The sequence below is a fragment of the Neophocaena asiaeorientalis genome, unplaced genomic scaffold (genome assembly GCF_003031525.2).
Source record: "Neophocaena asiaeorientalis asiaeorientalis breed wild unplaced genomic scaffold, Neophocaena_asiaeorientalis_V1.1 scaffold114, whole genome shotgun sequence".
Classification (NCBI taxonomy): Eukaryota; Metazoa; Chordata; class Mammalia; order Artiodactyla; family Phocoenidae; genus Neophocaena; species Neophocaena asiaeorientalis.
This window is the reverse complement of record NW_020173116.1, coordinates 1,722,748-1,750,618: the sequence shown is the minus strand read 5'-3', so window position 1 is coordinate 1,750,618 and position 27,871 is coordinate 1,722,748. Positions and strand designations below refer to the sequence as shown.

The 27,871-nt window shown below is 38.1% G+C and overlaps 1 protein-coding gene across 1 annotated transcript in view; it reads right to left on the bottom strand.

Annotated features, from left to right (window-relative positions):
* DNAH6 (dynein axonemal heavy chain 6) overlaps positions 1–27,871 on the bottom strand; it is a 283,212-nt gene that overhangs the window by 236,036 nt on the left and 19,305 nt on the right. Inside the window, exons 4-5 of the mRNA XM_024743950.1 lie at positions 23,326–23,588; positions 3,852–4,119 (exon numbers count right to left, since the gene is read on the bottom strand). Coding sequence (XP_024599718.1) covers positions 3,852–4,119; positions 23,326–23,588 — 531 coding nt within the window. The remainder of the gene's footprint in view (positions 1–3,851; positions 4,120–23,325; positions 23,589–27,871) is intronic.

Genomic DNA, 27,871 nt, shown 5'->3' with positions numbered 1-27,871 from the left:
ACTTTGTTATAAAGCAGAAACTAACACATCATTGTAAAGCAATTATATCCAATAAAGATGTTAAAGAAAAAAAGTCAATTGTATTGCTATATAGAATATGTATATATATATATATATATATATATATATATATATACACACACTCTATATATACATTTATACATATATTCTTTAGATATATTCTTTATATGTATTGTAGAATACATATGTGCATTGAATACACATATATGTATAGAATACACATATATACTCTCTAATAAATATATATTCTACATATATAAAATGAAAAATCCAAAATGAAATTTAAGAAAACAATTCCATTTACAATAGTATCAAAAAGAATAAAATATTTGGGAGTAAATTTGACAAAAGAAATGTAAAATATATACTCTGAAAACTACAAAATATTGTTGAAAGAAATTGAAGAACACCTAAATAAATGGAAAAGGATTATATGTTCACAGACTAGAAAAGTTAATGCTGTTAAAATGGCAATATTTCCTAAATTGATCTACAGATTTAAAGCATTCCCTATAAAAATCCCAACTGGCTTCCTTGCAGAAATTGACAAACTGATCTTAAAATTCATGTGGAAATTCAAGAGGCCCAGGGAAGTCACACTTCCTAATTTCAAAATTTACTACTAAACTACAGTACTCAAGATAGTGTGGTACTGGCATAAGGATAGATATAGATCAACAGAAAAAAATTGAAAGTGCAGAAATCCTCATATTTACAGGCAATTGCAGACAAGGGTGTCAGGACAATTCAAGGCGGAAAGAATAGTCTTTGCAACAAATGGTGCTGGGACAACTGGACAGCCACATGCAAGAGGATGAAGGTGAACCCATACCTCACGCCATCAGCAAAAATTAACTTGAGATGGATTGAAGAACTAAATGTAAGAGTTAAAACTATAGAACTATTAGAAGAAAATATAGGGCTAAATTTTTGTGACCTGAGATGAAGCAATAGATTTTTATACCAAAAACACAAGCAGCAAAAGAAAAAAATGGACAAAACAGACATCATCAAAATTAAGAACTTTTATGCTTCAAAGGACACGATCATGAAAGTGCAAAGACCCATAAAATGGGAGAAAAGTTTTGCAAATCATATATCTGATAAGGGATTTGTATCCAGAATATATAAAGAATTCTTACAACTCAATAGTAAAATACAGGTAACTTAATTAAAAATGGGCAAAGTATCTGAATAGACAGTTCTCCAGATAAGATATACAAATGGCCAAAAGGCACATGAAAAGATGCTCACCATCATTAGTCATCAGGGTAATAGAAATCAAAACCACAATGAAATGCCACTTCACAACCAGTAAGAAAAGCTATAATGAAAAATGCAGATGTAATGGTGAGAATATGGAGAAACTGAAGCCTTCATATGCTGTTGGTGGTAATGTAAAACTGTGCAGTGGCTTTGGAAAACTGTTTTGCAGTTCCTCAAAATGTTAAACACAGAGTTACTGATGACCTAGCAATTCCACTCCTAGGTATATACCCAAAGACATAAAAACATATGTCTAGACTAAAACTTGTACACAAATATTCATAGCAGCTTTATTCATAATAAAGCCAAAAAGTGGAATAACCCCAATATCCATCAATAGGTGGATGGATAAATAAAACATATATATGTATACAAGTGAATATTATTGACCAATAAAAAGAAATGTCATGCTACAACATAGATGGACCTTCAAAATATTATGCTAAGTAAAAAAGCCAGTCACAAAGGACCACATATTGTATGGTTCTATTTATATGAAATGTATAGATTAGGCACATCAAGAGAGAAAAGTCATAGACTAGTGGTTGTCCAGAGCTGGGGCAGGGGTTGGTCTGGGGGAGTTAGGGAGAAATGGAGAGTGATGCTAATCACTCTTTTTGGAATGGTGGGAATGTTCTAAAATAGACTGTGGTGATGGTTGATCAATTCTATGAATATATTAAAACCATTCAATTGTATACTTTAAAAGAATGAATTGTATGAATCAGACTTCAATAAAGTTGTTATTAGGAAATGTGGGCACAGATGCCAATAAGGTTGGTTACTAAAAATAATCATAAATAGAAAAATTTCAAGGATAGCTCCACATTTATCCCTTCAACATAGTCTAAAAGAATCAGCCCCCTTAATTAACTCACTGTAAATATAAGACTAGTGGTAAGTGTGTGGATAATGATAGCATCTAATAGATATTTAAACCAACACAATGGCTCGATTAGTTATGTCAACCTAAGATTAAAATGATGAGAACTTTCTAGTCTGCTTGGGCTATATTAAAGAGAAAATATTGTCAAGGTCAAAGCACTATTGGTATGAATAGTGAGCAGAGAGAATGACAATTCTCAGCACATTAAAAAAAGAGAAAAAGCCTTATGAATTGATACAGGTTAAATGCAAGAGGAACTATTTTACTTACCTAGGAATAAATTTATGAAATGTATAGTGTCCAAGACAAGGTAAAAGATGAAAGGTGGTAAAAAGGTAGTAAAATAGGTTCAAATCCTTGATAGATCCTTAGTGAAATTAGAGGTCTAGGGGTTGAGTTCAATGTCAAGAAGGATTAGAATCTTTTCCACAACCCAGAACGCTTGATGGGATGGAGGACCTGAGATGGTACATCTTACATATCTGTTTTGCACTAACACCTATGTGAGCCGTATTCCTTGAATGTTCCTTTATTGTGTGACTGATGTCTTGATAATGATCTTTCAGATTACCATATGCAAAGTGAACGAAATGACCAGTAAAAAGCAAACTTGAAGCTTCTGATGTGAGAGGGAGGTGACCCAGTGTCACAAAATAGACAGCTGAGGACACTGAGCATGACAGTAATGGTGGTTACAGCTCATTCCCAGGGGCCAAATAGAAAACTTCTACTGCAAGTCAAAATTCAAGGAGTGAGTACAGATTTTAAATGTGGCCACATACCCTTTAATAATTCTTTTTCCATGATAATCCCCTCCTCCAAAGTAAATATTTAAAATTTCCCTACTGTCTGAATCCATGATAGAAGAAAATGCATGAGACGTTGGGAGTTATTGGCCCATGAAAACAAGCCCCCAAATTATTTTGGACCATAAAGTCCAGAGTGTCTCAAAAATGAGAATTAGTAATAGGGCTTGCTGGCCTGCTCTGTTCAAAAGGATATACAACTTTCCTGATCAACAAGAAAGGGAGTCATGAATCCAAACCTCTGAAGCTGCTTCTAAATAAAGGGGACCTGTGCAACTCTCTTGTTATACTTTAGTGTTTTGCAACCCTAGTTAAAATGTAGAAGAATAAAGATGCAGACATAGAGAATGGATTTGAGGACACGGTGGAGGGGGGCGAAGGGTAAGCTGGGACAAAGTGAGAGAGTAGCACTGACGTATATACACTACCAAAAATAATCATAAATAGAAAAATTTCAAGGACAGCTCCACATTTATCCCTTCAACATAGTCTATTTTACATAGATAGCTAGTGGGAAGCAGCTGCATAGCACAGGGAGATCAGCTCGGTACTATGTGACCATCTAGAAGGGTGGGATAGGGAGGATGGGAGGGAGATGCAAGAGGGAGGGGATATATGTATACATATAGCTGATTCACTTTGTTATACAGCAGAAACTAACACAACACTGTAAAGCAATTATACTCCAATAAAGATGTAAAAAAAAAAAAAAGATGTAGAAATACACTAGATTACCAGGCTCTTAAGTGACAAACAGAATGAAAATTGTCAATTCTCTTGAAAGATGAAATCTTCTATTTCAGGGACAGTCTATATGAATACTTTGTTTTTCTGTGAGTAATTCTTTTAAAATATGATTAATAAATACATACTTGATTAACAATGAACAGATCTTTTTGTAGAGATTTTCGACATCCACTGATTTTTTTAGAGCGGACATTCTTCTTCCACACGTTAAAAGCCTTCCATTTCCGGAAAAGTGAAAATACGGGAATCTTATTGAGTTCTCTGTGATATAGATATTCTTGTTCCCATCGATCAATTTCGATAAATTCAATGTCATCATTATAAACATGTGTTACTGCATTTTTGCTAATAGTATAGTAGTCGTTTTTACTGATGTTCTCATAATTCACAACCCTTTGAACAAATAAAAATTGGGGCAAGTGAATATAGTATTCAACACAAAATTAAGCAATTGCATTACTATTCTGTTTTAAAAAGATATAACATTTCTGGAAAACAAGTATTATTTAACAATTAAAAATATTCTAACAGACTACTTTTAGATTGAATAAATTACTCGAGAAAAGGGAGCTGCTTTTTAACAACAGTTGGACTTATTATAGCTCTTAAGGATCTCACAACTGTGGCAATACGCTTGATAGTTTCAGTAATGTGATTTTTACAAAAACAAATCAATTATGGATTTTTATGAAAGCTACATGGAAATAAGTTTTTATTTATCTTTGATTCTTTAGAAACTATTCAATATTAATAGTGTAAAAGAGTTTTACACTACCCAATATTGGCAGAATTATGAGAAAGATCAAAACAAGAAAATATGAACTAGATAAGATTAGAATCAAAACCCAGATTAAGCTTAAAAATGTCCAGTTTATCACATATCAAAATAATCGTTAACAAGAAATTGTTTTTTTCATCAAGGGTATTCTTCAACCTCATCCATAATAAGAAATTGATCAAGTAAAGAAGAAAAGCAAGAACGGGGTAAAAACAGGAGCAAGAATAGGAGTGGGAAACAAAGGAATGAGAATAGAAAGGGCTGATTCTCTAAAACTTCTTAAAATAAGAACTTAGACGGGAACACTCCAGTGAAAATCTACTGTTTCCCACGTCTATTTTCTCTTACAGTCCTTAACTCTGCATTCTGAACCTGAAGTTCATGGCCCTTGAGCACAGCCTTTAGGTCATCTGTGAGATCCCTGAAATTGCTGTATGTAAACAAATTTACGTACATATGCATGATAAATTTTTTTTAAGGGGTTGGAACAAAATCTCATATGCTTTGGGTCTGTTAATCAAAAAATGACGAACCATTGGCAAATATCATTTTTAGGTTTTAACTTCTATTTTTGTCTTAATAACACTGAGTAAGAAAAATATTTTTAAAATTAGGGCATACAGGACCAGAATGAAAGCAAACTCAAAGCAAGAGCTGTTCAGGTGAGCACACAAGGGAACTGGGGGAGCCGATGGTGCTGTGGAGTGGGGAGTCTCAAAGGCCGCTCTCCCAGTTCAGTGCCATAACAGAAGAACTTCAACTTGCTTAGCTCCTAACTGATGCCACTGCTGGACTCTTTGTCTGTGTTCTGGTTGACTCATGCCAGAAACATCTGGGAAAATGCCAGGTATTACCTGTTGCTGGTGAGGTGTATGGAAAATGTTTAAAATGTTTTTCCTTTTTTCTTTGTCAACAGCTTAAGATATAATTAGGACATTCTTCAGGTGATTCTCTACAAAGTGGGAGATTTCAACTTGTCTTTGAAACTGTAATTAACTTCACATGTTTCATTAACATCAATCATCAAACCAACCTAAAAGCAAGAACAAACACCTCACTGTGGCCCTGGTGTGTGTCTAGAAAACTCACCCTGTGTGAATCTATCTGCTACGAAAGGCCCTTCTAGAAGGAGGCAGATGTGGTCCATGATACTGAATTTTAACTTATTGGTGCTCAGTACCACTAAGAAATCCTTTTTATTTACATTTTCCTACCTATTCAAGATTCTCATTCTCAAACCACTAAGCCTTTTCCTCTACTATACATCTCTACACTGCACAGGACAGACAAACACATGAGAGTCTTTTTTTTTTTTTTTTGCGGTACGTGGGCCTCTCACTGTTGTGGCCTCTCCCATTGCGGAGCACAGGCTCCGGACGCGCAGGTTCAGCGGCCATGGCTCACAGGACCAGTCGCTCCACGGCATGTGGGATCCTCCCGGACCAGGGCACGAACCCATGTCCCCTGCATTGGCAGGCGGACTCTCAACCACTGCGCCACCAGGGAAGCCCACATGAGAGTCTTTTTGAAAGATTGGATCATCAGCATCAAAATCACTTGGGGTGCTTAAGAATCCAGATTTCTGGGTCCAACACAGAATCAGAATCTCTATGTATGAGACTCAAAGATTCTAGCTTAACAAGTTCCCTGCGTGATTCTGATACACAATAATGTTTGTAACCACTGAACTTTATTTGAAAGCAAATAATGTTTGTAACCACTGAACTTTTTTTGAAAGCAAATAAACAACAACAAAAACATGGTGGGGACAAGGTGCGTTCTCTCTTCTACCTTCAACTTGAAAATCTCACACCTTCACTGTGTTTTATCCCCTTGAGTGTATCTCTCAGGATTCCACCCAAACAGAGGTGGAGAGGTTTCATAGCACTTTTTTCTACCTCTCCTGGCATTTGGCTACTTTTCCTCTGCATCTAAAAATATGCAGAACTTCTCTTTAACTTGTAGAAAGCTTTCCTTTAGTTTAAAGAAAGTTTTTTCTCAACCCTGCTGCCATTTAACTTAGAATCCCCTGTCTTCTTCCTTCTCTTAAACTTCCTTTATGATGGCCATATCCTCCCCATCCATTCCCTCTTAAAGTTTCTGAAAACTAGGCTTGTTCCTCACTACTCTAATGAAATGCTTCTCTTGAAGATCAGCAGGGGTTTCCTTCTAGCCCAATCCAGTTGGTAGGCAGAAGGGGCAGTGGGGTCAAGGAAATCTTTGCAAAAATTAAGAAGGCCTATGCCCAGTTCTCTAGAATCCTATTTTCCTTAGACTTTGCAGTTTGTTCCCAAGGGGTTGAACCCTAAATATACTCCTTGGATTCCTGTGCTTCATTCCTCACACTATAAACCTCAGTGCTCAGCTGTTCCAGGAGTTGATCCACTACTCCTAAGTGATGGCTGCCTCCTAAGTGATGGCTGCCTTTTCAGCACCTCTTGGCATACAGAATTCAGCCTCAAACTTCAGCTGCCTCCTTTGTTATTATTTTTTTCTTTTTTTTTGGCACCGTGCAGCTTGAGGGATAGTTCCCCAACCCGGGATCGAACCTGGGCCCTTGGCAGTGAAAGCACGGAGTCCTAACCACTGGACAGCCAGGGAATTCCCTCAGCTGTCTCCTTTGGATGTTTGTACCGTAAAGGCCTTTCTTTGAGGAAATAACCAGAAAAATTAGTCTTCCTTTAAGATGTAAAAAGAGAACTTAACTTTTTCAATTGCTGTGCTCTAAAATTCCTACTTTGCTGATAAAGAAGATGACTTTATGACCCAATTAACTAAACAGAGATCCTTGGAAAGTTAATCAGACTGAGAAGAATGTCTTGAATAAAATTTCACTTAACTATGCTTTACTGGAAAAAAAAATATCTGTAGCGTTTTCTTGCTGCTCAGTGTAGAATCATGGAATCCCTTGTCAAATTGTTTTGCCGTAGAAGCTGTCTCTGTCCATCTGAAATGAAACTTAGACTCAAGGCTTCTATTAATGTCTAAAAGGATGTGTCACATGGAGAGAATTGCATGGCTGATTGTGGTAGGTCATCAATTGTCCTGTTCTTGTTGATTTCAGATAAAACTCAAAGGAAATCTACTGGGGGCCTAAAAAACATGATTTCTTCTCTTAGAATTAATTCTTAATTTTTCTAAAACAATAAGATCTCAATGTGAGTTGTTATTTCAAACAGCATCTCTATCTGTTGTTACACTTTGCAGTGATGGAAAATGCATCTGTTCATTTTTAAACTGATCCACTGGACTAAGACTGCAGAAGCATGGTTCGTTTCATGAGACCCTTCTGCTCAAGAACTCTGAACAGCCTATTGCTTATATCAGTAAAGCCAAATTATTCTGCTGGGAGTTTGTGGCACCCTCTCCTGTCTCATATTAGTTCCTTCTCTGTGCACACACTGCCCTTTTCAACTGTCAGGCTGGTTTCCAGCTTAGGCTGTGCTAGAAGGCATACATATGTCTTTGTCCACCCTGTTCCCTTCTCCCATCCTGATTTCTACAAACAAGAGAGTGATTCCTTACCTGCTATAAGGTACTGGGTTGAATTAGATGAGCTCACGTGGCCCTATGCAAATTTAAGTTGTCTCATTATTTTAATTATTACACAGTTTTGATCATTATGATTTGAACATATGTATTGGACAACGGGAAGCAAGCAAGTGCCTGGAAAGAAGTTAGCTATTTCCTGAGTTTTACTTTTGTAAACCTCAATCTGTTTGATTATGGTCAATATCATGATTCAGTATGCATCTAGATCTAACCTGAACTGGAGAAGAGAAATGGCTTGGTTTGCTTCTGGTTTGATTAACCAGAAATGGTAAAATATCTGATAAGTAACTCCTTTTCACCGAGAAAATTAAACAAAATGGTAAGTAAGAGGAAACTTCCAAGTTTCTTCAATAAGAGAGTGCTCTAGGGTCAGTGGTTCTCAACATATGGTCCTTGGAATGGCAGCATCAACCTCACGCGGGAATTGCAAATTCGGAGGCCCCCTCCAGACCTACTGAATCAGAAACTTGCGGGTTAACAATCTATGTTTTTGCAAGTCCTTTAGGGCTTGCTGGAGAACAATTGCTCTAGGTCCATGGCCTACAACTCTGGTTGAATATTGGGAACATTTGATGAGTTTTAAAGAAATGATGTTGCTTGGGCTCCACCACAAACCAATTAAATAAAACTCTGGGGGTAGGGCCTGGGTGATTCTAGCAGCCAAGGCTGAGAACCACTGCTCTAGGTTCTTCAAATTTCTGTATAAACTGAAGTAATCACCCACTAAATTGTCATAGCTCCAAAACGGTGCCTGTGTGTATGTGTGTATGAAGGAAGGGTAGGGAGACAATCCGGTGATCCAAGTGATGGATGATCCAAGTGAAAATACTAAGGACCTGTAGTGTTTCCACTTGCTGACTGACATTTGACTTGATTGAAGTTTCTTCATGGACTAGCCCAAGAAAACTGTCATTGTGTTAAGCAACCTAGGGAGGTTTCTGATAATGTGGCTTCAAAATGATCTGTTCCTGATTACATAACATATATGCCTCATTATAGAGTTTTTTATAATTATGACCTCACATGGAAACTAGAATGCTTTCACTTGAGAAAGTTTCAAGCTGGCATTCACCTGTGTTTTCTGTTCTAGGCTGCTAAATATGTGATCTAGCTGAAAGGACAGAATGTCTTTAGTTTGAAATTTAAAAAGCTGCCTAAAAAATTATTTTAGCATAACAGGCTTAGAAACTACTGGAGAACCAACTTGATCACTTAGAAAGTAATATGGCCTGAACCCAGTGTGGACATTTTTATGGTCCTAAGAGCCCAAGTCACATAACTATATTTCACAGAATCCTAATCCCAACAGATATCCTACAAGAAAAGGTTCTTTGGTTATATAGGACAGAAATGCATAATTATCATATTTAACCCAAGGTTTATCAATCTCAGCACTACTGACATTTGGGGCCAGATAATTCTTCACTGTGGGACCATCCTGGGAACTGTGGGACCATCCTGGGAACTGTCAGCTGTTTAGCAGCATCCCTGTCCTTTTCCCACTCCATACCAGCAGCACCACTCTTTCCAGTTGTAACAACCAAAAATCTCTCTGGATGTTGCCAAATGTCTCCCAGGGGGCAAAAAAATCTTCCAGATTAAGAACCAGTGATTTAACTTGATGTTTCTCAAATTTACATAATCATAGAACATGTTTTTTTTTTACTATCCACCTGTTAATATCACTTAGGTCTTATGATCCAGGAAATACACACTGGGAAATACTTAGGTAGAGGAGACATTGTGTCCTCTTTCTTGGCTTTTCTCGGACCCTAAATATGCTCAGGATTTAGGAGGACTCTGTTGTACATTGATTTCTAATGACTTTAAAATTGAAATTGCACAGAAGATTAAATCATAGAATTGAAAGATGGAGCATCAGACATTATTCTGAATTTCCTGTCTGCAAATCGCAAAACACTATCAAATAGAAAAGTCCTTAGTATATCTGTACCTCAATTTCCTCATCTTTCAACTATACAGGATACCTTTTTACTGGGGCTTTTTTAAAGGATGAAATAAGCTTAATGTACAGAAAGCACTCAGCACAATGCCTAGCACAGAGTGTGTGACGCAAATGTCAGGAGTAGTTGTTATTCTGAGGATGAGTACATTAGGCATAATGCATGAGAGCTTGGGTTCTGAAGTTTAACTACTTGGGTTTGAATCCCAGCCCCACAATTCACTAGCTATATGAACTTTGTCAAATTTCTCAACTCTGCCTTAGTTTCCTCATTTGTAAAACAGATATATCAATACTACCCACCTTGTAGAGTTGCTATGAAGATGAATTATATAAAGAATTTGGAACAATATTTGGCACAAACTAAGAGTTGGTGTTTGTAATATTGAGTTGCAGGACTCATCCATTTCATTGTAAAGACTTGGTATCCCACTATGGCCTTATGATGCACCCACGGTTCCTTACCAATATGAACAAGTTTATATTTCAGTGACCAAAACAAGAAATAGTAAAATATTGACATACACAATTAAAACAACAGTGAGATGAGAGGTTCCATAGATATGGGAAAAAAGTCCCTCGTGTACTAGGGAGGGAATGGTCAGACATCACAGTGGCTCCTTTTTCAGGAGTATGAAAAAGAAATATTTACACATTGCCCTACCAGAGGGTCTCCTTCAATTCAACTAAATGGTCATGCTCATTAGACTTTCATAGACTATATCTGGCAGCCCTCTACCTAGAAGGCTAGAACAGGAACTACTTCTTGCCTTCCAGGCAGCATCAGTCTTTGCTTTTCCATGGGACCCCTTGCAACAATTCAATAGCCACCCCCGAGCTATCCTCTCCCCAGGTGACAACTCAGATGCAAGGACATGAGATCCATATTGGGTGGGTGTGCAAATCACCCTGGCTTAAGAGGAGCCAATATTTCTTGCAATAACTATAAGCATACATTTTAGGGTTCCTGCAGAGACATGCCCAGAAAAAGAACTGCCACACTATGGGAAGTCCAAAGCTATGGCTCCCCTTCAGGTATTTATAATTCATTTATAGTTCCTCTCAATGCAGATATAATTTACCAATCAGGGGTCATTTTTATCATAAGCAATGTTGCCTAGAAACAACTGACATTCTACTTGTATTAGGTTACCAGGGGAACAGAGCTTCAGAGTTAACCAAAGGCCAGATTCTCATGCGGAGAAAACTGTTCTACAATCCTCTAAAGCAACAGTCCCCAACTTTTTGGCACCAGGGACCGGTTTCGTGGAAGACGATTTTTCCACGGACGGTGTGTGTGTGTGTGTGGGTTGGTTCAGGAGGTAATGTCAGCAATGGGGAGCGGCAGATGAAGCTTCGCTTGCTTGCCCGCCATACACCTCCTGCTGTGTGACACGGTTCCTAACAGGCCATGGACCAATACTGGTCCAGTACTGGTCCGCGGCCCAGGAGTTGGGGACCCCTGCTCTGAAGCAACGCTTCCCAAACTTTGTATGTTCCAACACACTTGTACAGTGATAACATTTTATAAGGCACACTGGTGAAGACATTAATTATAATAAGAAAAATAAAACAAAATATTCAGGGAAATATTCAATACTGAATTTTATAAAACTTCCAAATAAAGTCTAGCTCATAAACAACCACAGCTATGACTATAAATTTTTGAAGTAGCTACTGCATTTCTAATCAAGACATGATGAATGGTCTGTTCAAATTCTTAAAGTCGCCACTGCTAAGGAATACACTTCATAGACGTGGGAGACAGCAAATGGCAAATGATGATTTATTGTTCTGTCTCTGATGAATGGAAACTCCCTTTTCCACTGACTAGAATTTGTATCACTTGTTCTTTTGAAATTATGTGCCAGAGGTACCATCATTCTTTAATTCTAACAGCTTTTCCTTTTCTTGCTTTGATAAATGCGGTGTTAAAATTTCTTATGATAATACAAATTGATTTAAAACCCAAACATTTCCATATCAAGTACCTTAGAAACAATAGTGACACTTTCTCTCAAACACAGATGTTACGCTGTTTGACTTAGTAATTTTTCCTTAAGTTAATTCTTAACAATGACTAAAAAATCACGAGAGAGCCATTTTAAATTTCACTTTTTTGAAGTTGAATTTTTGCTTTGAATTCCTAATCTTTGTCAGTATGTGTTAATATATTTTCAGGCAGCTCTTATATTTTTTATTAAGTTCATTCAGGTACTCAAATGTCAGTTAAGTAACCCAGCTGTAAAACCAAAAACTATCCTTCACTAAATCTACAAAGTTGAATCATTTGCAAAATATTTTCCAATTCTTGACAAAATTCTTCCTTTGGATCACTTAGGCATTTAAGTCTGAAACAACAAATAATGGTGTTCGGCTCACATATCTTTGTAGAAAGCTTAAAAACAGAAGGTCAGGTGGTGGCTTGGATTTTATTATAGTTACAATTTTGATAATATTATTTAATTTGGAATCCATAACTGCAGAGAAACATTTACATATGGGAGTCTTTTGTGAATAAAATACTGTATTATGTATTTTAATCTCAGGATTATCAGAATAAACTCTACATGGAAAATACATTTTCAAGAAGTATTTCCATAATATCTCATTTGCCTTTGATATTTCAACCCCAGTAGCTTTTTTGCCCCACAGAACAAAGTTCTTCCAAATACTTCACTTCAAGGATTCTAGTGCTATTATCTAGCAGTTATTAATATCTGTACATCCATCAATATGCAATAAAACTTTAATAACATCCTGGATTTGGTCATCTCTATTATGTAACATGTGGATCTAGTGGTATTATTGATTTCCTTTGCTTTTCTGGCTCCAAATAGAATAAATATAATTTCCACACAGGCTGGTAAAACTGCAATTCTGTGATAGTGAGTCATTTTGACGTTAGATATTAATTGTGTATTCTTGCATTCTTAGCTTCTTGAGCTTCTTGATCAGATGCTAACCAAAAAATGGAATTTGGTTTCATATTTTGTTCTTGCACATGCCTTTAAAAGTTCCAACCCTTTACCCGGGAGGGTGGATATCTTTCAGTAAAGTGTTGGTATAGCTTGCTTGGTACTACTAATTGATTTGATAACATTTTCATACTAATGAGATATTTAGGCAAAAGAACAGGAAAATTATTGTGGTTCATAAATCCAATATGAGATAATTCTAATTATGTTGCCTAATTTCTAACCTTTTTTTTTAAAATAACATAAACTGTGTTTACCTTATAACTTATTGTTTCCTCTCTGAGCATATCTTTCTATAGGTGTCTCAGTAATAGTATGACATATCTTTTTTACTTTTTTTTTTTCACGATGAGTGCAACTTTGAATGATTTCTAGTTGGGATCTCAGTTCCACTTTTATTCATCAATTTTCTATTGGGAAGAAAGCATTATTTTACATCTGTTCTAGAAAAATCAATAGGCTTATATGAGAGGTAGATTATTGTGCTAGATTTGGAAATGACAGAAAATGTTTCCATGGCTTCCACCACTTTTGGGGGGGTAGTGAAGACATTCTTTGAAGTAAATTCTCAGTCTCATGGAGGTCTCGTGGACCCCACCAAGTTTCATCTTGACAGGGCAGTAGAGCAGAGAAATTAAGAGCATACATTCAGAAGCCAGACTGTCATTTATTTATCGTACAACCTGGGGCAAGGTACTTAACCATTTTGTGTCTTATCTGTAAATTAGAGGTAATAAATGTATCTATCTTATAGTATTATTGTGAGAATTTAAAAAACATATGTATATATATATACATGTATATTCATGTATGCACTTTGCCTGGAATGTAGTAAATACAAGTAAATCATCATCTTTTATGATATGTAAAATGTAATGATTTGCTTTGGTGTCCTCTCACAAAGTGGGTATATAACCAAACTTTCTAATCAACAGTCATCCCCCATAGTTCATGGCTACACCTCAATTACAATCACTCTTGTTCAAGGTCAAAGTCCTAACAAAATAGAATTATTTTGTCTTGATCTGTGTTCTTTATTCCCTTCCTGACCTCTCTAGTTCCTGATCCTTTACCTAGTTTCCTCTAATTTTCCCCAGACCTGATCAGAGTCACCATTATGCCTTCTTGCTGGACAAGGTAATCTGCAGTGTACAGTTGTATGCTTACCAGGGTAATATTCCAAAATATTTACACATCTCCTTGAAGAAGAAACTTCAAAACTGTTATGCCTAACACATACCACTAAATTGATTCTTTAGAATGAACTTGGTAAATGTAACTATTTTCTCACTTACAGGGACCATGGTAGAGATAAACATTGTAGAACTGCACATTTAATGTATTTTACTACGCTTAAAAATTTATGTGATGACATTATATTTTATCACATTACTTTTAAAAGAAGTTGGGTATAATGTGTCCTTATTCATCCAGTATTTACTACTTTTAACTTCCAATTTAGCTGCTTCCAACTATATGGCATCCAAATAATTGTCTTTACTCATAAGATTTATAATATTTGGAGTTGGGGCTGGGCGGAAAATTCAACCTCCGTCCTAAAACGTGATAAAATAACAAACCGTGATTCCAACATCTTCTTGAATGAGATCTTGCATATTACTAACAAGCATCATTAGTGCCAGTCCAAAAAAGTATAAAACATCAACTCACTTCCCTTAGTAGAAGTGTTCATTAGTCTAGAAAGACAATTAATTTCCTGAATCAAACAGAAGCACTATTTCCATACTCATCTTCAATACTTTGTATTAGTAAATAGGCGAGAATCCATTTTGTTTGGCAAAATCTTACTCCTTTCATAACGGGGAATTAATATCACAAATGGCACTCCTTGATGTCTGGGTTATTGAATATTTTTTAAATAAGAGGAAGCTATGAAAACATTTCACACATTAATCAAGAAGTGTTTGTAAAAATGAGCAAATAAACCATTTTATTCTGAGTCATGGTTAAAGATCCATAACCTCTTCTTCAAAACTTATAAAAAACTAGAAAAAGAAGTAGTAAGGTAGTTGTGGAATAACAATACTATTAAAGGAATATTTTTTACATCAAATAGCTTTAAATTCCATTATACGTTAATTCTCCTATCTTAAAAAAAAACAAGCTATTTCTCTAATCTTAAGAAAAGTCCCCACTCTTGACCCCAATTCTCTTCTCATCAACCACCCTGCTTCTCTTCTGTCTTTGCCATCCCCAGATTAGTATGTCCAAATCCAAACTCCTATTTTTCCCTGAAGAATCTGTTCCATCAAGTCTTCTGTGTCTTACTTAATAGCATCTCACCCCTTTCCCTTGCTCAGTCAAAGCAATCATTAAAGTCAACCTGGGCACTTCTCTGGTTGCCCACCTTGTATACAATCCATAAAAATATCCTGTTGGGCTACTGCTGCCACCGCTGCCACCTGAGGATCACAGGTCACTGCCCACACCTTCCTGGGAGCCTGGACAGCCCACCACTGATTTTTCTGTGTGTGTTTCTCTATTCGCTTTGTTTCTGGTTTGTTTGGTTTTGCTTTTACCATTTGTCTTGGGTATTGTTTGTCTGTTTTCTTTTCCTTTCTTTTTATTGTTGTTGTTGCTGTTTGTTTGAGTCTTTGCCTTTTTTCTTGGGTTTTGTTTGTCTGTTTGTTTTCTTTTCCTTTTTTTTGTTGTTGTTTGGGTTTTTGCTTTTTTTCTTGGGTTTTGTTTGTCCGTTTTTTTTTTCTTCCCCCCCTCTCTGTTTTTTTCTTTTTCTCCATACCAGGTGGCTTGCAGGGTCTTGGTTCCCCAGCCAGGGGTTGGGCCTGAGCCTCTGGGGTGGGAGCGCCAAGTCCAGGACATTGGACCACCAGAGAATCCCCAGCCCCAGGGAACATTAATTGGCGAGAGCTCTCCTGGAGGTCTCCATCTTAACACCAAGACCCACTCCACCCAACTGCCTGCAGGCTCCAGTGCTGGAAGCCTCACTCCAAACAACTAGCAAGACAGGAACCCACAACCCCACCCATCAGCAGACAAGCTGTGAAGGAGGAAAGGTTTCCACCAATAGGAAGCCGCTTCACGGGCGGAGACTGCAGGTGGCGGAGGGGGGAAGCATTGGAGCCGTGGAGGAGAGCGCAGCAACAGGGTTACGAAGGGCAAAGTGGAGAGATTCCCGCACAGAGGATCGGTGCCGACCGGCACTCACCAGCCCGAGAGGCTTGTCTGCTCACCCGCCGGGACGGGTGGGGGCTGGGAGCTGAGGCTAGGGTTTCAGTCGAATCCCAGGGAGAGGAATGGGGTTGGCTGTGGGAACACAGCCTGAAGGGGGCTAAAGCACCACAGCTAGCGGGGAGGGAGTCCAGGAAAAAGTCTGGAGCTGCCGAAGAGACAAGAGACTTTTTCTTGCCTCTTTGTTTCCTGGGGCGCAAGGAGAGGGGATTAAGAGCGCCACGTAAAGGAGCTCCAGAGACAGGCGCGAGACGCGGCTATCAGCGCCAACCCCAGAGATGGGCATGAGACGCTAAGGCTGCTGCTGCCGCCACCAAGAAGCGTGTGGGCAAGTACAGGTCACTATCCACACCTCCCCTCCTGGGAACCTCTGCAGCCTGCCACTGCCAGTGTCCCGTGATCTAGGGACAATTTTCCTGGGAGAACACATGGCGTGCCTCAAGCTGGTGCAATGCCATGCTGGCCTCTGCCGCTTCAGGCTCGCCCTGCATCTGTACCCCTCCCTCTCCCTGGCCTGAGTGAACCAGAGCCCCCAAATCAGCTGCTCCTTTAACCCCGTCCTGTCTGAGTGAAGAACAGATGCCCTCTGGCGACCTACAAGCAGAGGCAGGTCCAAATACAAAGCTGAACCCCGGAAGCTGTGCGAATAAAGAAGAGAAAGGGAAATTTCTCCCAGCAGCTTCAGGAGCAGTGGATTAAATCTCCACAATCAACTTGATGTACCTGCATCTGTGGAATACCTGAACAGACAACTAATCATCCCAAAATGAGGAGGTGGACTTTGGGAGCAACGATATATATATTTTTTTCCCATTTTTCTCTTTTTGTGAGTGTGTATGTGTGTGCTTCTGTGTGTGATTTTGTCTGTATAGCTTTGTTTTTACCATTTCTCCTAGGGTTCAATCTGTCTTTTCTTTTTTTATTATTACTTAAAATTTTTTTTTCTTAATAATTATTTTTTAATTTTTATAACTTTATTTTACTTTACTTCATATTATTTTATTTTATCTTCTTCTTTCTTTCATTCTTTTTTTTCTCCCTTTTATTCTGAGCCATGTGGAGGACAGGCTCTTGGTGCTCCAGCCAGGCATCAGGGCTGGGCCACTGACGTGGGAGAGCCAAGTTCAGGACACTGGTCCACAAGAGACTCGCAACTCCACGTAATATCAAACGGCAAAAATCGCCCAGAGATCTCCATCTCAATGCCAAGACCCAGCTCCACTCAATGACCAGCAAGCTACAGTGCAGGACACCCTATGCCAAACAACTAGCAAGACAGGAACACAACCCCATCCATTAGTACAGAGGCTCCTAAAATCATAATAAGGCCACAGACACCGCAAAACACACCACTAGACGTGGACCTGTCCACCAGAAAGACAAGATCCAGCCTCATCCACCAGAACACAGGCACTAGTCCCCTCCACCAGGAAGCCTACACAACCCACTGCAACAACCTTAGCCACTGGGGACGGGCACCATAAACAATGGAAACTATGAACCTGAAGCCTGCAAAAGGAGACCCCAAAAAACAGTAAGTTAAGCAAAATGAGAAGACAGAGAAACACACAGCAGATAAAGGAACAAGGCAAAAACCCACCAGACCTAACAAATGAAGAGGAAAAAGGTGGTCTACCTGAAAAATAATTCAGAATATTGTTAGTAAAGACATCCAAAATCTTGGAAATAGAATGAAGAAAATACAAGAAACGTTTAACAAAGACCTAGACAAACTAAACAGCAAACAAACAGTGATGAACAACACAATAAATGAAATTAAATATTCTCTAGAAGGGATCAATAGCAGAATAACTGAGGCAGAAGAACGGATAAGTGACCTGGAAGATAAAATAGTGGAAATAACTACTGCAGAGCAGAATAAAGAAAAAATAATGAAAAGAATTGAGGACAGTCTCAGAGACTTCTGGGACAACATTAAATGCATCAACATTCGAATTATAGGGGTCTCAGAAGAAGAAGAGAAAAAGAAAGGGACTGAGAATATATTAGAAGAGATTATACTTGAAAATGTCCCTAATATGGGAAAGGAAATAGTTAATCAAGCCCAGGAAGGACAGACAGTCCCATATAGGGTAAATCCAAGGAGAAACACACCAAGATACATATTAATCAAACTATCAAAAATTAAATACAAACAACAAATATTAAAAGCAGCAAGGGAAAAACAACAAATAACATATAACGGAACCCCATAAGGTTAACAGCTGATCTTTCAGAAGAAACTCTGCAAGCCAGAAGGGATTGGCAGGTCATATTTAACGTGATGAAGGAGAAAATACTACAACCAAGATTACTCTACCCAGCAAGGGTCTCATTCCCATTTGACAGAGAAATTAAAAGCTTTACAGACAAGCAAAAGCTAAGAGAATTTTGTACCACCGAACCAGCTTTACAACAAATGCTAAAGGAACTTCTCTAGGCAGGAAACACAAGAGAAGGAAAAGTCCTACAATAATAAACCCAAAACAATTAAGAAAATGGTTAAAATATGTCACAAAGAAAGAAAACTACAGGCCAATATCACTGATGAACATAGATGCAAAAATCCTCAACAAAATACTAGCAAACAAAATCCAACAGCACATTTAAAGGATCATACACTATGATCAACTGGGTTTTATCCCAGGAATGCAAGGATTCTTCAATATATGCAAATCAATCAATGTGATACACCATATTAACAAATTGAAAGGGAAAAACCGCATGATCATCTCAATAGATTCAGAGAAAGCTTTCAACAAAATTCAACACCAATTTATGATAAAAACCGTCCAGAAAGTAGGCATAGAGGGAACTTTCCTCAACATAATAAAGGCCATATATGACAAACCCACAGCCAACATCGTCCTCAATGGTGAAAAACTGAAACCACTTCCTCTAAGATCAGGAACAAGACAAGGTTGCCCACTCTCACCACTATTATTCAACATAGTTTTGGAAGTTTTAGCCACAGCAATCAGAGAAGAAGAAGAAATAACAGGGATCCAAGTTGGAAAAGAAGTAAAGCTGTCACTGTTAGCAGATGACATGATACTATATGTAGAGAATTCTAAAGATGCTACCAGAAAACTACTAGAGCTAATTAATGAATTTGATAAAGCAGCAGGATACCAAATTAATGCACAGAAATCTCTAGCATTCCTGTGCACTAATGCTGAAAAATCTGAAAGTGAAATTAAGAAAACACTCCCATTTACCATGCAACAAAAAGAATAAAATATCTAGGAATAAACCTACGTAACGAGACAAAAGATCTGTATGCAGAAAATTATAAGACACTGATAAAATAAATTAAAGATGATACAAATAGTTGGAGAGATATACCATGTTCTTGGATTGGAAGAATCAATACTGTGAAAATGACTCTACTACCCAAAGCAATATACAAATTTAATGCAATCCCTATCAAACTACCACTGGTATTTTTCACAGAACTAGAATAAGAAATTCTACAATTTGTGTGGAAACACAAAGGACCTCGAATAGCAAATGTAATCTTGAGATAGAAAAATGGAGTTGGAGGAATCAGGCTCCCTGACTTCAGACTATACTACAGAGCTACAGTAATCAAGACAGTATGGTACTGGCACAAAAAGAGAAATATAGATCAATGCAACAGGATAGAAAGCCCAGAGATAAACCCACGCACATATGGTCACATTATCTTTGATAAAGGAGGCAAGAATATACAGTGGAGAAAAAGCCTCTTAAATAAGTGGTGCTGGAAAAACTGGACAACTACATGTAAAAGAATGAAATTAGAACACTTCTTAACACCATACACAAAAATAAACTCAAAATGGATTAAAGACCTAAATGTAAGGCCAGACACCATCAAGCTCTTAGAGGAAAACACAGGCAGAACACTGTATGACATAAATCACAGCAAGATCCTTTTTGACCCACCTCCTGGAGAAATGGAAATAAAAACAAAAATAAACAAATGGGACCTAAGGAAACTTAAAAGCTTTTGCACAGCAAAGGAAAGCATAAAGAAGACGACAAGACAACCCTCAGAATGGGAGAAAATATTTGCAAATGAAGCAACTGACAAAGGATTAATCTCCAAAACATACAAGCAACACATGCAGCTCAATATCAAAAAACAAATAACCCAATCCACAAATGGGCAGAAGATCTAAATAGACATTTCTACAAAGAAGATATACAGATTTCCAACAAACACATGAAAGTATGCTCAACATCATTAGAGCAATGTAAATCAAAACTACAATGAGGTATCATCTCACACCAGTCAGAATGGCCATCATCAAAAAATCTACAAACAATAAATGCTGGAGAGGGTGTGAAGAAGAGGGACCCTCTTGCACTGTTGGTGGGAATGTAAATGGATACAGCCACTATGGAGAACAGTATGGAGGTTCCTTCAAAAAGTAAAAATAGAACTACCATATGACCCAGCGATCCCACTACTGGGCATATACCCAGAGAAACCATTATGCAAAAAGACACATGGCCCCAATGTTCATTACAGCACTATTTACAATAGCCAGGACATGGAGGCAAGCTAAATGTCCATCAACAGGTTAACGGATAAAGATGTGGTATATTTGTACAAATTGTGTCATTTGTAGAGGAATGGATGGACCTAGAGACAGACATACAGAGTGAAGTAAGCCAGAAAGAGAAAAACAAGTATAATATATTAACACATATATGTGGAATCTAGAAAAACGGTACTGATGAACCTATTTGCAAAGCAGAAATAGAGACATAGATGTAGAGAACAAATGTGTGGACAACAGGGGCAGGAATGGGGGACTGGGATGAATTGGGAGATTGGGATTAACATATATATGCCGCTGGGTATGAAATAGATAACTAGTGAGGAACTGCTGTATAGCACGGGGAAGTCTACTCAGTGCTCTGTGGTGACCTGGATGGGAGGGAAATCCCAAAGGGAGGGGATATGTGTATACATATGGCTGGTTCACTTCACTGTGCAGCAGGAGCTAGCACAACATTGTAAAGCAACTATACTCCAATAAAAACAAAACAAAACAAAAAAGAAAAAACCCCAGTCCTCAACAGTTGAATGACTAAACAAATTATGGTATATTCATAAAATGGAATACTACTCGGCAAGGAAAGGAAATTTATTCGTGCAACAACATGGATCTCAAAAATATTATGCTAGAGAAATTGCACACAAAAAAACCAGCTGTGATTCCCTCTGTGTGAAATTCTTTTTAAAAAAGCATAACTAATATGTTGTGATAGAAATTACATTAGTGGTTGCTTGAGGTGTCAGGGAGGGGTGGTCATGGTGGAGGGTATGTATGAGAAATTTTTCAGGTGACAGAAATGTTCTTGATTGAGGTAGCTGTTACGTGAATGTATACATTTGGCAAAGCTTATCAAACCACACTTAAAATGGGTCATAGTATTATGTCAATTATATCTCAATAAAGTTGAGTTTAAAAAGAAAATCCTGTTGGCTTAACCTTCAAATTATTTCCAGAATTTGACCCACTTCTCCCCACTACCACCTGGTCTATCTCTTACATGAATAATTACAGCCTTCTAATCGGTCTTCCTGTTTCAATACTTGCTCCTCAAAAGTCCATCCTCTACACAGCAATGAGAGAGGTCCTTTTCAAAATGTAATACAGATCACGGCACTTCTCTACTTGAAATTCTTCCTTGGTTCTCCATTTTTCTCAGAGTAAAAGTTAATGTTTTTACAATAGCTGGCAGGGCCATCAACGGTCTGTCATCTCATTCATTCTACTGTAGTCACACCAGCCTGCTGTTTGGTTCTTCAACATGCCAGGTGTGCTCCTGCCTTGGGATATTTGTATTCACTTTGCTGCTGTCTGGAAAGCTCTTCTCCCCTCTTCCCATAGCACATAATTCACTCCTTCTCCTTCAAGTCTTTATCCAAATGCCAGCTTCTCAATGAGGCCCACGCTGACCACCCCAATTTATTAACAACCTCTTTCCAAGTTCTCCCAATCCCCTTTGCTCTACACTGTTTTATTGTATAACACTTGCAGATTCTAGCATTCTATATAATTTACTCCTGTATCATATTAATTATTGTCTCCCTCTGCTGAAATGTAAGCTCCATGAGGGCAGCAATTTTGATCTGGATGGTTCACTAACACAGCTCTAGCACCTAGAAATGGTCATGCTATAGACTGTGTGCTCAATACATTCTGCTGTATGATTTTCATAAGCATCTCTCTTCCTTCTACAAATTGTTTCTCACTCCTGTTAAGCTCTTTCAGGTTTACCATAAATCTATCATTTAAAAATTTGATTAAAATGTTTTTCTTCTCCCCAGCAGGAGAGTTGTTTTCAGTGTTAGCTGACTCAATCAAAACTACAGTGCTGAGTAAGGGAGAAGAGAATTCCTAGAAAGAACTTTTATCTTCCTATGCAGCAGAGACTGGGGAAGGCAGCTCAAAGAATTTGGTGGCAATGCTCAACTACAACCACCTTCAAGGAAAGACCATCTCAACAACTATAGCATTCAACCCAACTAAACAACCACAGAGGAAGGTCAGCATCATCTTTAAGTCCTGTTACCTGTTGTGCTGAATTTTAAAGCAATTCACAGACGCATTTGGGTGACTCTTCAAATTATTTCAACAACAAATTGTGTTTAGCAACAATAGAGAGTATATGTGAGTGTGTGTATTATTAATCTATATAAATACCCTAAATTATCAAGCTCATTTTACTTACAAAAAACCCTTATTTCTACTCTATTAAGGAAAGCTGAAATGACATGTGAAAAAAATCAAGCATCATCTATTTTTTATACATTGCCATCCTCTTTTCTCAGTAATCAAAAAATATCAAAAATATGTTTGTAATACCGATTAAAAATAAATGGAATTATATCAATATAATATAAACACAGAAACACAGCAGTGTCTATAAAATGTCTATAAGTAAAGAAAAATGGGAAAAACAAAATTGTTGTGATTAAGATTCATTTGTCATTGGATGATAACCCAACTTATATTTTATCAGATAAATCATTAACACGCAATTGATTATGGATAACATTTGCAATCTTATTTGTAACTTTTGCTGCTAAATAAATTGCTTCATAAAAGAGAACTCACTTCAGATTATATCTATCGTACTCAGTGGAAGATCTTGGCACTGCAGAGATCATATAAAGAAATCCAATGTGCTCATTTTCACGTACTATTTTGATGATTTGCAAGGGATCTTGAATGTTGGCTTTAATGACTTCTTCCCGGTCATGGAAATAGTACTTAGGGTAAGTTGAGGAACTAATCTCGTAGAGGCCTCTTCTTCCAGTGCTGGTACGTGACAGTTTAGCAGGAGAGGGGGAGAACGCCTCAGCAGAGGGCCATTGGATCTAAACAAAGCCAGTTTTTCAAAAAATTAGTTGTTTTTTGGGGGGGGGAGAAAACTATATATGTGACAAAATATTAACCTCCAGGACTAATTACCACACTGCCTAAGATGTCTAGGGCTTAAAGGAAAGCATTTTTGAACTGAAAACTTTCAAACTATTGATCGGCAGTGATAGATTCCCTCTCAGTACTCGCCCAGATGTTCGTCTCCTTCTCACAAGCACCCCCAGCAACACTTCCCATTGCCTTCTCTTCTCCCTTCACTTAAATGTTTATTACATCAAAATGTTACCAGCTCCCTGGTGTTTATGAGAGCCCACCACTCCCCTTGCTCAGTTGCTCTGTATCTCCCCTGACTGTGGCCTTTCCCTCAACACCCTGCCTGCCCCCACCAGCCCCACTTCGTTCTGACAACCTTGATGCTTTTCGGTGAGTGACATCTTGGACAGCTGTCGTCATAACTCATAATAAACTATTTTTAATGAATGTGACGGGTTGTTACATTGAGTATTGGGGATCAGTATTATGTAATAGCCTTGGAGAAGCATATGTGTTACTTTTTTTCGAACTTCCTCCTCTTATTTTATTTATTTTTTTATTGGAGTAAAATTGCTTTACATGCTGTGTTAGTTTCTGCTGTACAGTGACGTGAATCAACTATATGTATACCTATATTCCCTCCCTCTTGGACCTCCCTCCCACCTCCCCCCACCCCGCCCATCGAGGTCATCACGGAGCACCGAGTTGAGCTCCTTGTGCTATACAGCAGGTTCCACTAGCTATCTATTTTACACATGGTAGTGTATTTATGTCAAATCTCATCTCCCAATTCATCCCACCCTCCCCTTCCTCCCCATGTCCACATGTCTGTTCTCTACATCTACATCTGTATGCCTGCCCTACAAATAGGTTTATCTGTACCATTTTTCTAGATTCCACATATATGCTTTAATATACAATATTTGTTTTTCTCTTTCTGGCTTACTTCACTCTATATGATAGACTCTAGGTCCATCCACATCTCTACAAATGACCTAATTTCATTCCTTTTTGTGGCTGAGTAATATTCCATTGTATATATGTACCACATCTTCTTTATCCATTCATCTATCAGACATTTAGGTTGTTTCCATGTCCTGGCTATTGTAAATAGTGCTGCAATGAACACTGGGGTACATGTGTCCTCACATGCACACTGAAATGTGAAAGGCACTGTCTCCAGAACAGGCAATTGTGAGTTAGTAACGTATATGCTTATGCTTCCTGCCCTGTGGGTCCTTAGCATAAGCATATATGTTATTAACTCACAATTAATTGTTTGTTCTGGAGACAGTGCCTCTCACATTTCAGTGTGCATATGAATTACCTGGGTAACCTGTTGAAATGCAGAGTCTGCCAGCCAATCCAAGGTGGAGCCTGAGATTCTGCATTTCTCACTTGCTTCCAGGAGATGCAGATGCTGCTGGTTCCAGACCACGTGTGGAGCCCCAAAGCTAAGTCCCCACCATGTTCACACACTTGAGGTTTGCTCCAATCCCTGGGTCCCACTGTCTGCTCTCAGTGCCACTCACACTCCTTTGCTCCTCCCCAACAAACTTGGGAGAGCATCAAACACGTCTTCTCCTCCTGCCGAGGAGGTTGATAACCGTGTTTGAGGAAATGTGACATCAACTCCAACAGTCATCCCTTTGTCTCTCTGACAGGACTGGCTTTAAGAAAAAAGAATCTGCATTGCAGACCTGCTTTGGTGAATAATTGAGGTACATATATAAATGATATCTTTATTGCCTATTAGCAGAGTTAATAGAGGTTGCCATTTCTATAAAAGAGTTATTACCATAAGCTCTGTGGAACAATGTCCCCATAAGATTTGTATTCATAGGGATCATTATTCTCTATCTCTGATTAAATACCTCATTGAATAGGGGTTTCAGAATAGAATCCTGGGAATTTCAGAGCTAAAGGACATACATCTTTAAAATCAAAGATAAAATATGCTCCTTTCATTTATCGGCCAGGGATAGCAACAAAGGTACTGTTTTCTTATATAAAAGAAGAGGCCAAACCAGATACCAGAACCAGAGAAAATATATATTGCTTTGTCCCAATGTTTCAACAAGAGCTGTAGTTAACTCTTTTATGAGACAAGAGTATTAATATTTTAACAGGAAATGCATTTGTTTTATTTATTATATCTCTTAAAAAGTTGTACTGCATTCTAAGTGAAAGGTTTCTTCAACAATAGGCCTAAACATTTTCATTTCATTTCTAATTATGTAACTCAGTGGGAAGATGTGATTCAATTTAAACAGTCACATATGTTTGGATTTTGCAGTAGTTGGGGGAGGGAAATAGAGGAAGCATTTATTCATAAATTGTAGAACATCTATCATATTCCTCTATGGTGGATTCCCAGTCCAATCGATAAGTCAATCTTTCTTAATTACCGGAAGCAAAGCCTTCAACTTTCCGTCCTTCTTTCCTTCCTCCCTCCCTCCTTCCCTCCCTCCCTCTCTCCCTCCCTTCCTTCCTTCCTTCCTTCCTTCCTTCCATCCTTCCTTCCTTCCTTCCTTCCTTCCTTCATCTCCCAGTAAATCTTACTAGATACATTTCCATTCTGAACTCATTCTGAGAAATCAATACCCAGAAAAATGAACCTCTTCTCAGAATAAATACCCTTCTCCTTTTAAATAGAATATCCCCTTTCTTCCACATTTCCATTCAACCTCTAACTCTTTACTGAATCCTTCATTTAGTTACAGTTACAGCCAAACATAACCTATAACTTATTCCTTTTCAGCTACTTCCTTCATCCCAGATGTGCACACAATCTCTCTCGCTTTTATTTTTAAAAAATTTTATTGAAGTATAGTTGATTTACAATGTTGTGATAACTTCTGCTGTACAGCAAAGTGATTCAGTTTTACACATATATATTCTTTTTCATATCCTTTTCCATTATGGTTTATCACAGGATATTGAATATAGTTCCCTGTGCTATACAGTAGGACCTTGTTTTATTAATCCTTCCTATATATAATATAATAGTTTGCATAATCTCTTTTTAAAATTCAAGCTCTTGAAACCCACTTTATACCAAATGAGCTAATTAATGTACAATCAGATCTTTCTTGGCCCCACTTAAAATATCTCGTTCTCTCTTTCTACTTCACAGAAACCAAATTAACTGAAGCTATACAATTTCATACAATTTATCATATGATATTCTTTCAGGATAATCTCACCCAAACCCATGGCTCCCAAGGCCATAGCTCTCCCACCTTATTTGCCTTGTTAACTTTCCACTTATTCCTCCGAGCTTAGTGCAGTTCCCTAGGGTAGCTGTTCTTCCACAGACGATCCCCCTGGCCACCAGGTGTAAGCATCCCTTCTGCTCAGTTCTCCATTATTTTGTACTTTAAATGATCAGTGAGAGCTCTTATCACACCTCACTGTGCTTAAGTGTTTACTTGTTCATGTCCCACCTCCAGATTCTGAAATCCTCGAGGACAGAGCTTGTCCTCAACTCTCAATTTCTAGCACTGCAGCCCAAAGCCTGAAAGACAGACAACGCGCACTGAAAGATCCTCTCAATAAAAAGCTCAGAGAATTCTTGGCTCTATTGGTATTTTTATTGTGGGTGTGTCCTCCACATTTTCTTCCACTTCTGTTCTTTTGTTTAATTATCTACAGGTGTTTACATAAAGCCAGGCTCTAGTGATTTTGCCCCAGAACTACTATTCACTTATTCATTGCAAGGCAACTTCCCCACTCTACAACTCTCACCAATTACAAAAGTTGTCTCTCTAGTTGGTTCAGTTTCCATTTTATTGCCCTTCACCAAGGTCTTCAAAGATTTGGGGGGATAATGATGAAAATTTCATAAAAGTTATAATAACATTCAAAATACTATTATGTCTTCTTTTTTTTTTTTTCTTTCTGCGGTACGTGGGCTTCTCACTGCTGTGGCCTCTCCCGTTGCGGAGCACAGGCTCCGGACGCGCAGGCTCAGCGGCCATGGCTCACGGGCCCAGCCGCTCCGCGGCATGTGGGATCCTCCCGGACCGGGGCACGAACCCGCGTCCCCCGCATCGGCAGGCGGACTCTCAACCACTGCGCCACCAGGGAAGCCCCTATTATGTCTTCTTTTAACATGTCTTCTAGAGAAGATCAGAAGACACTATATGAATGCTAAAAGTTTTCCTTTATGATTTTACTCTACTGTCCAAATTTTCCTTAAATAGGAAGAACTGGGAAATACTGTATTCCCCCAATCCATTACATA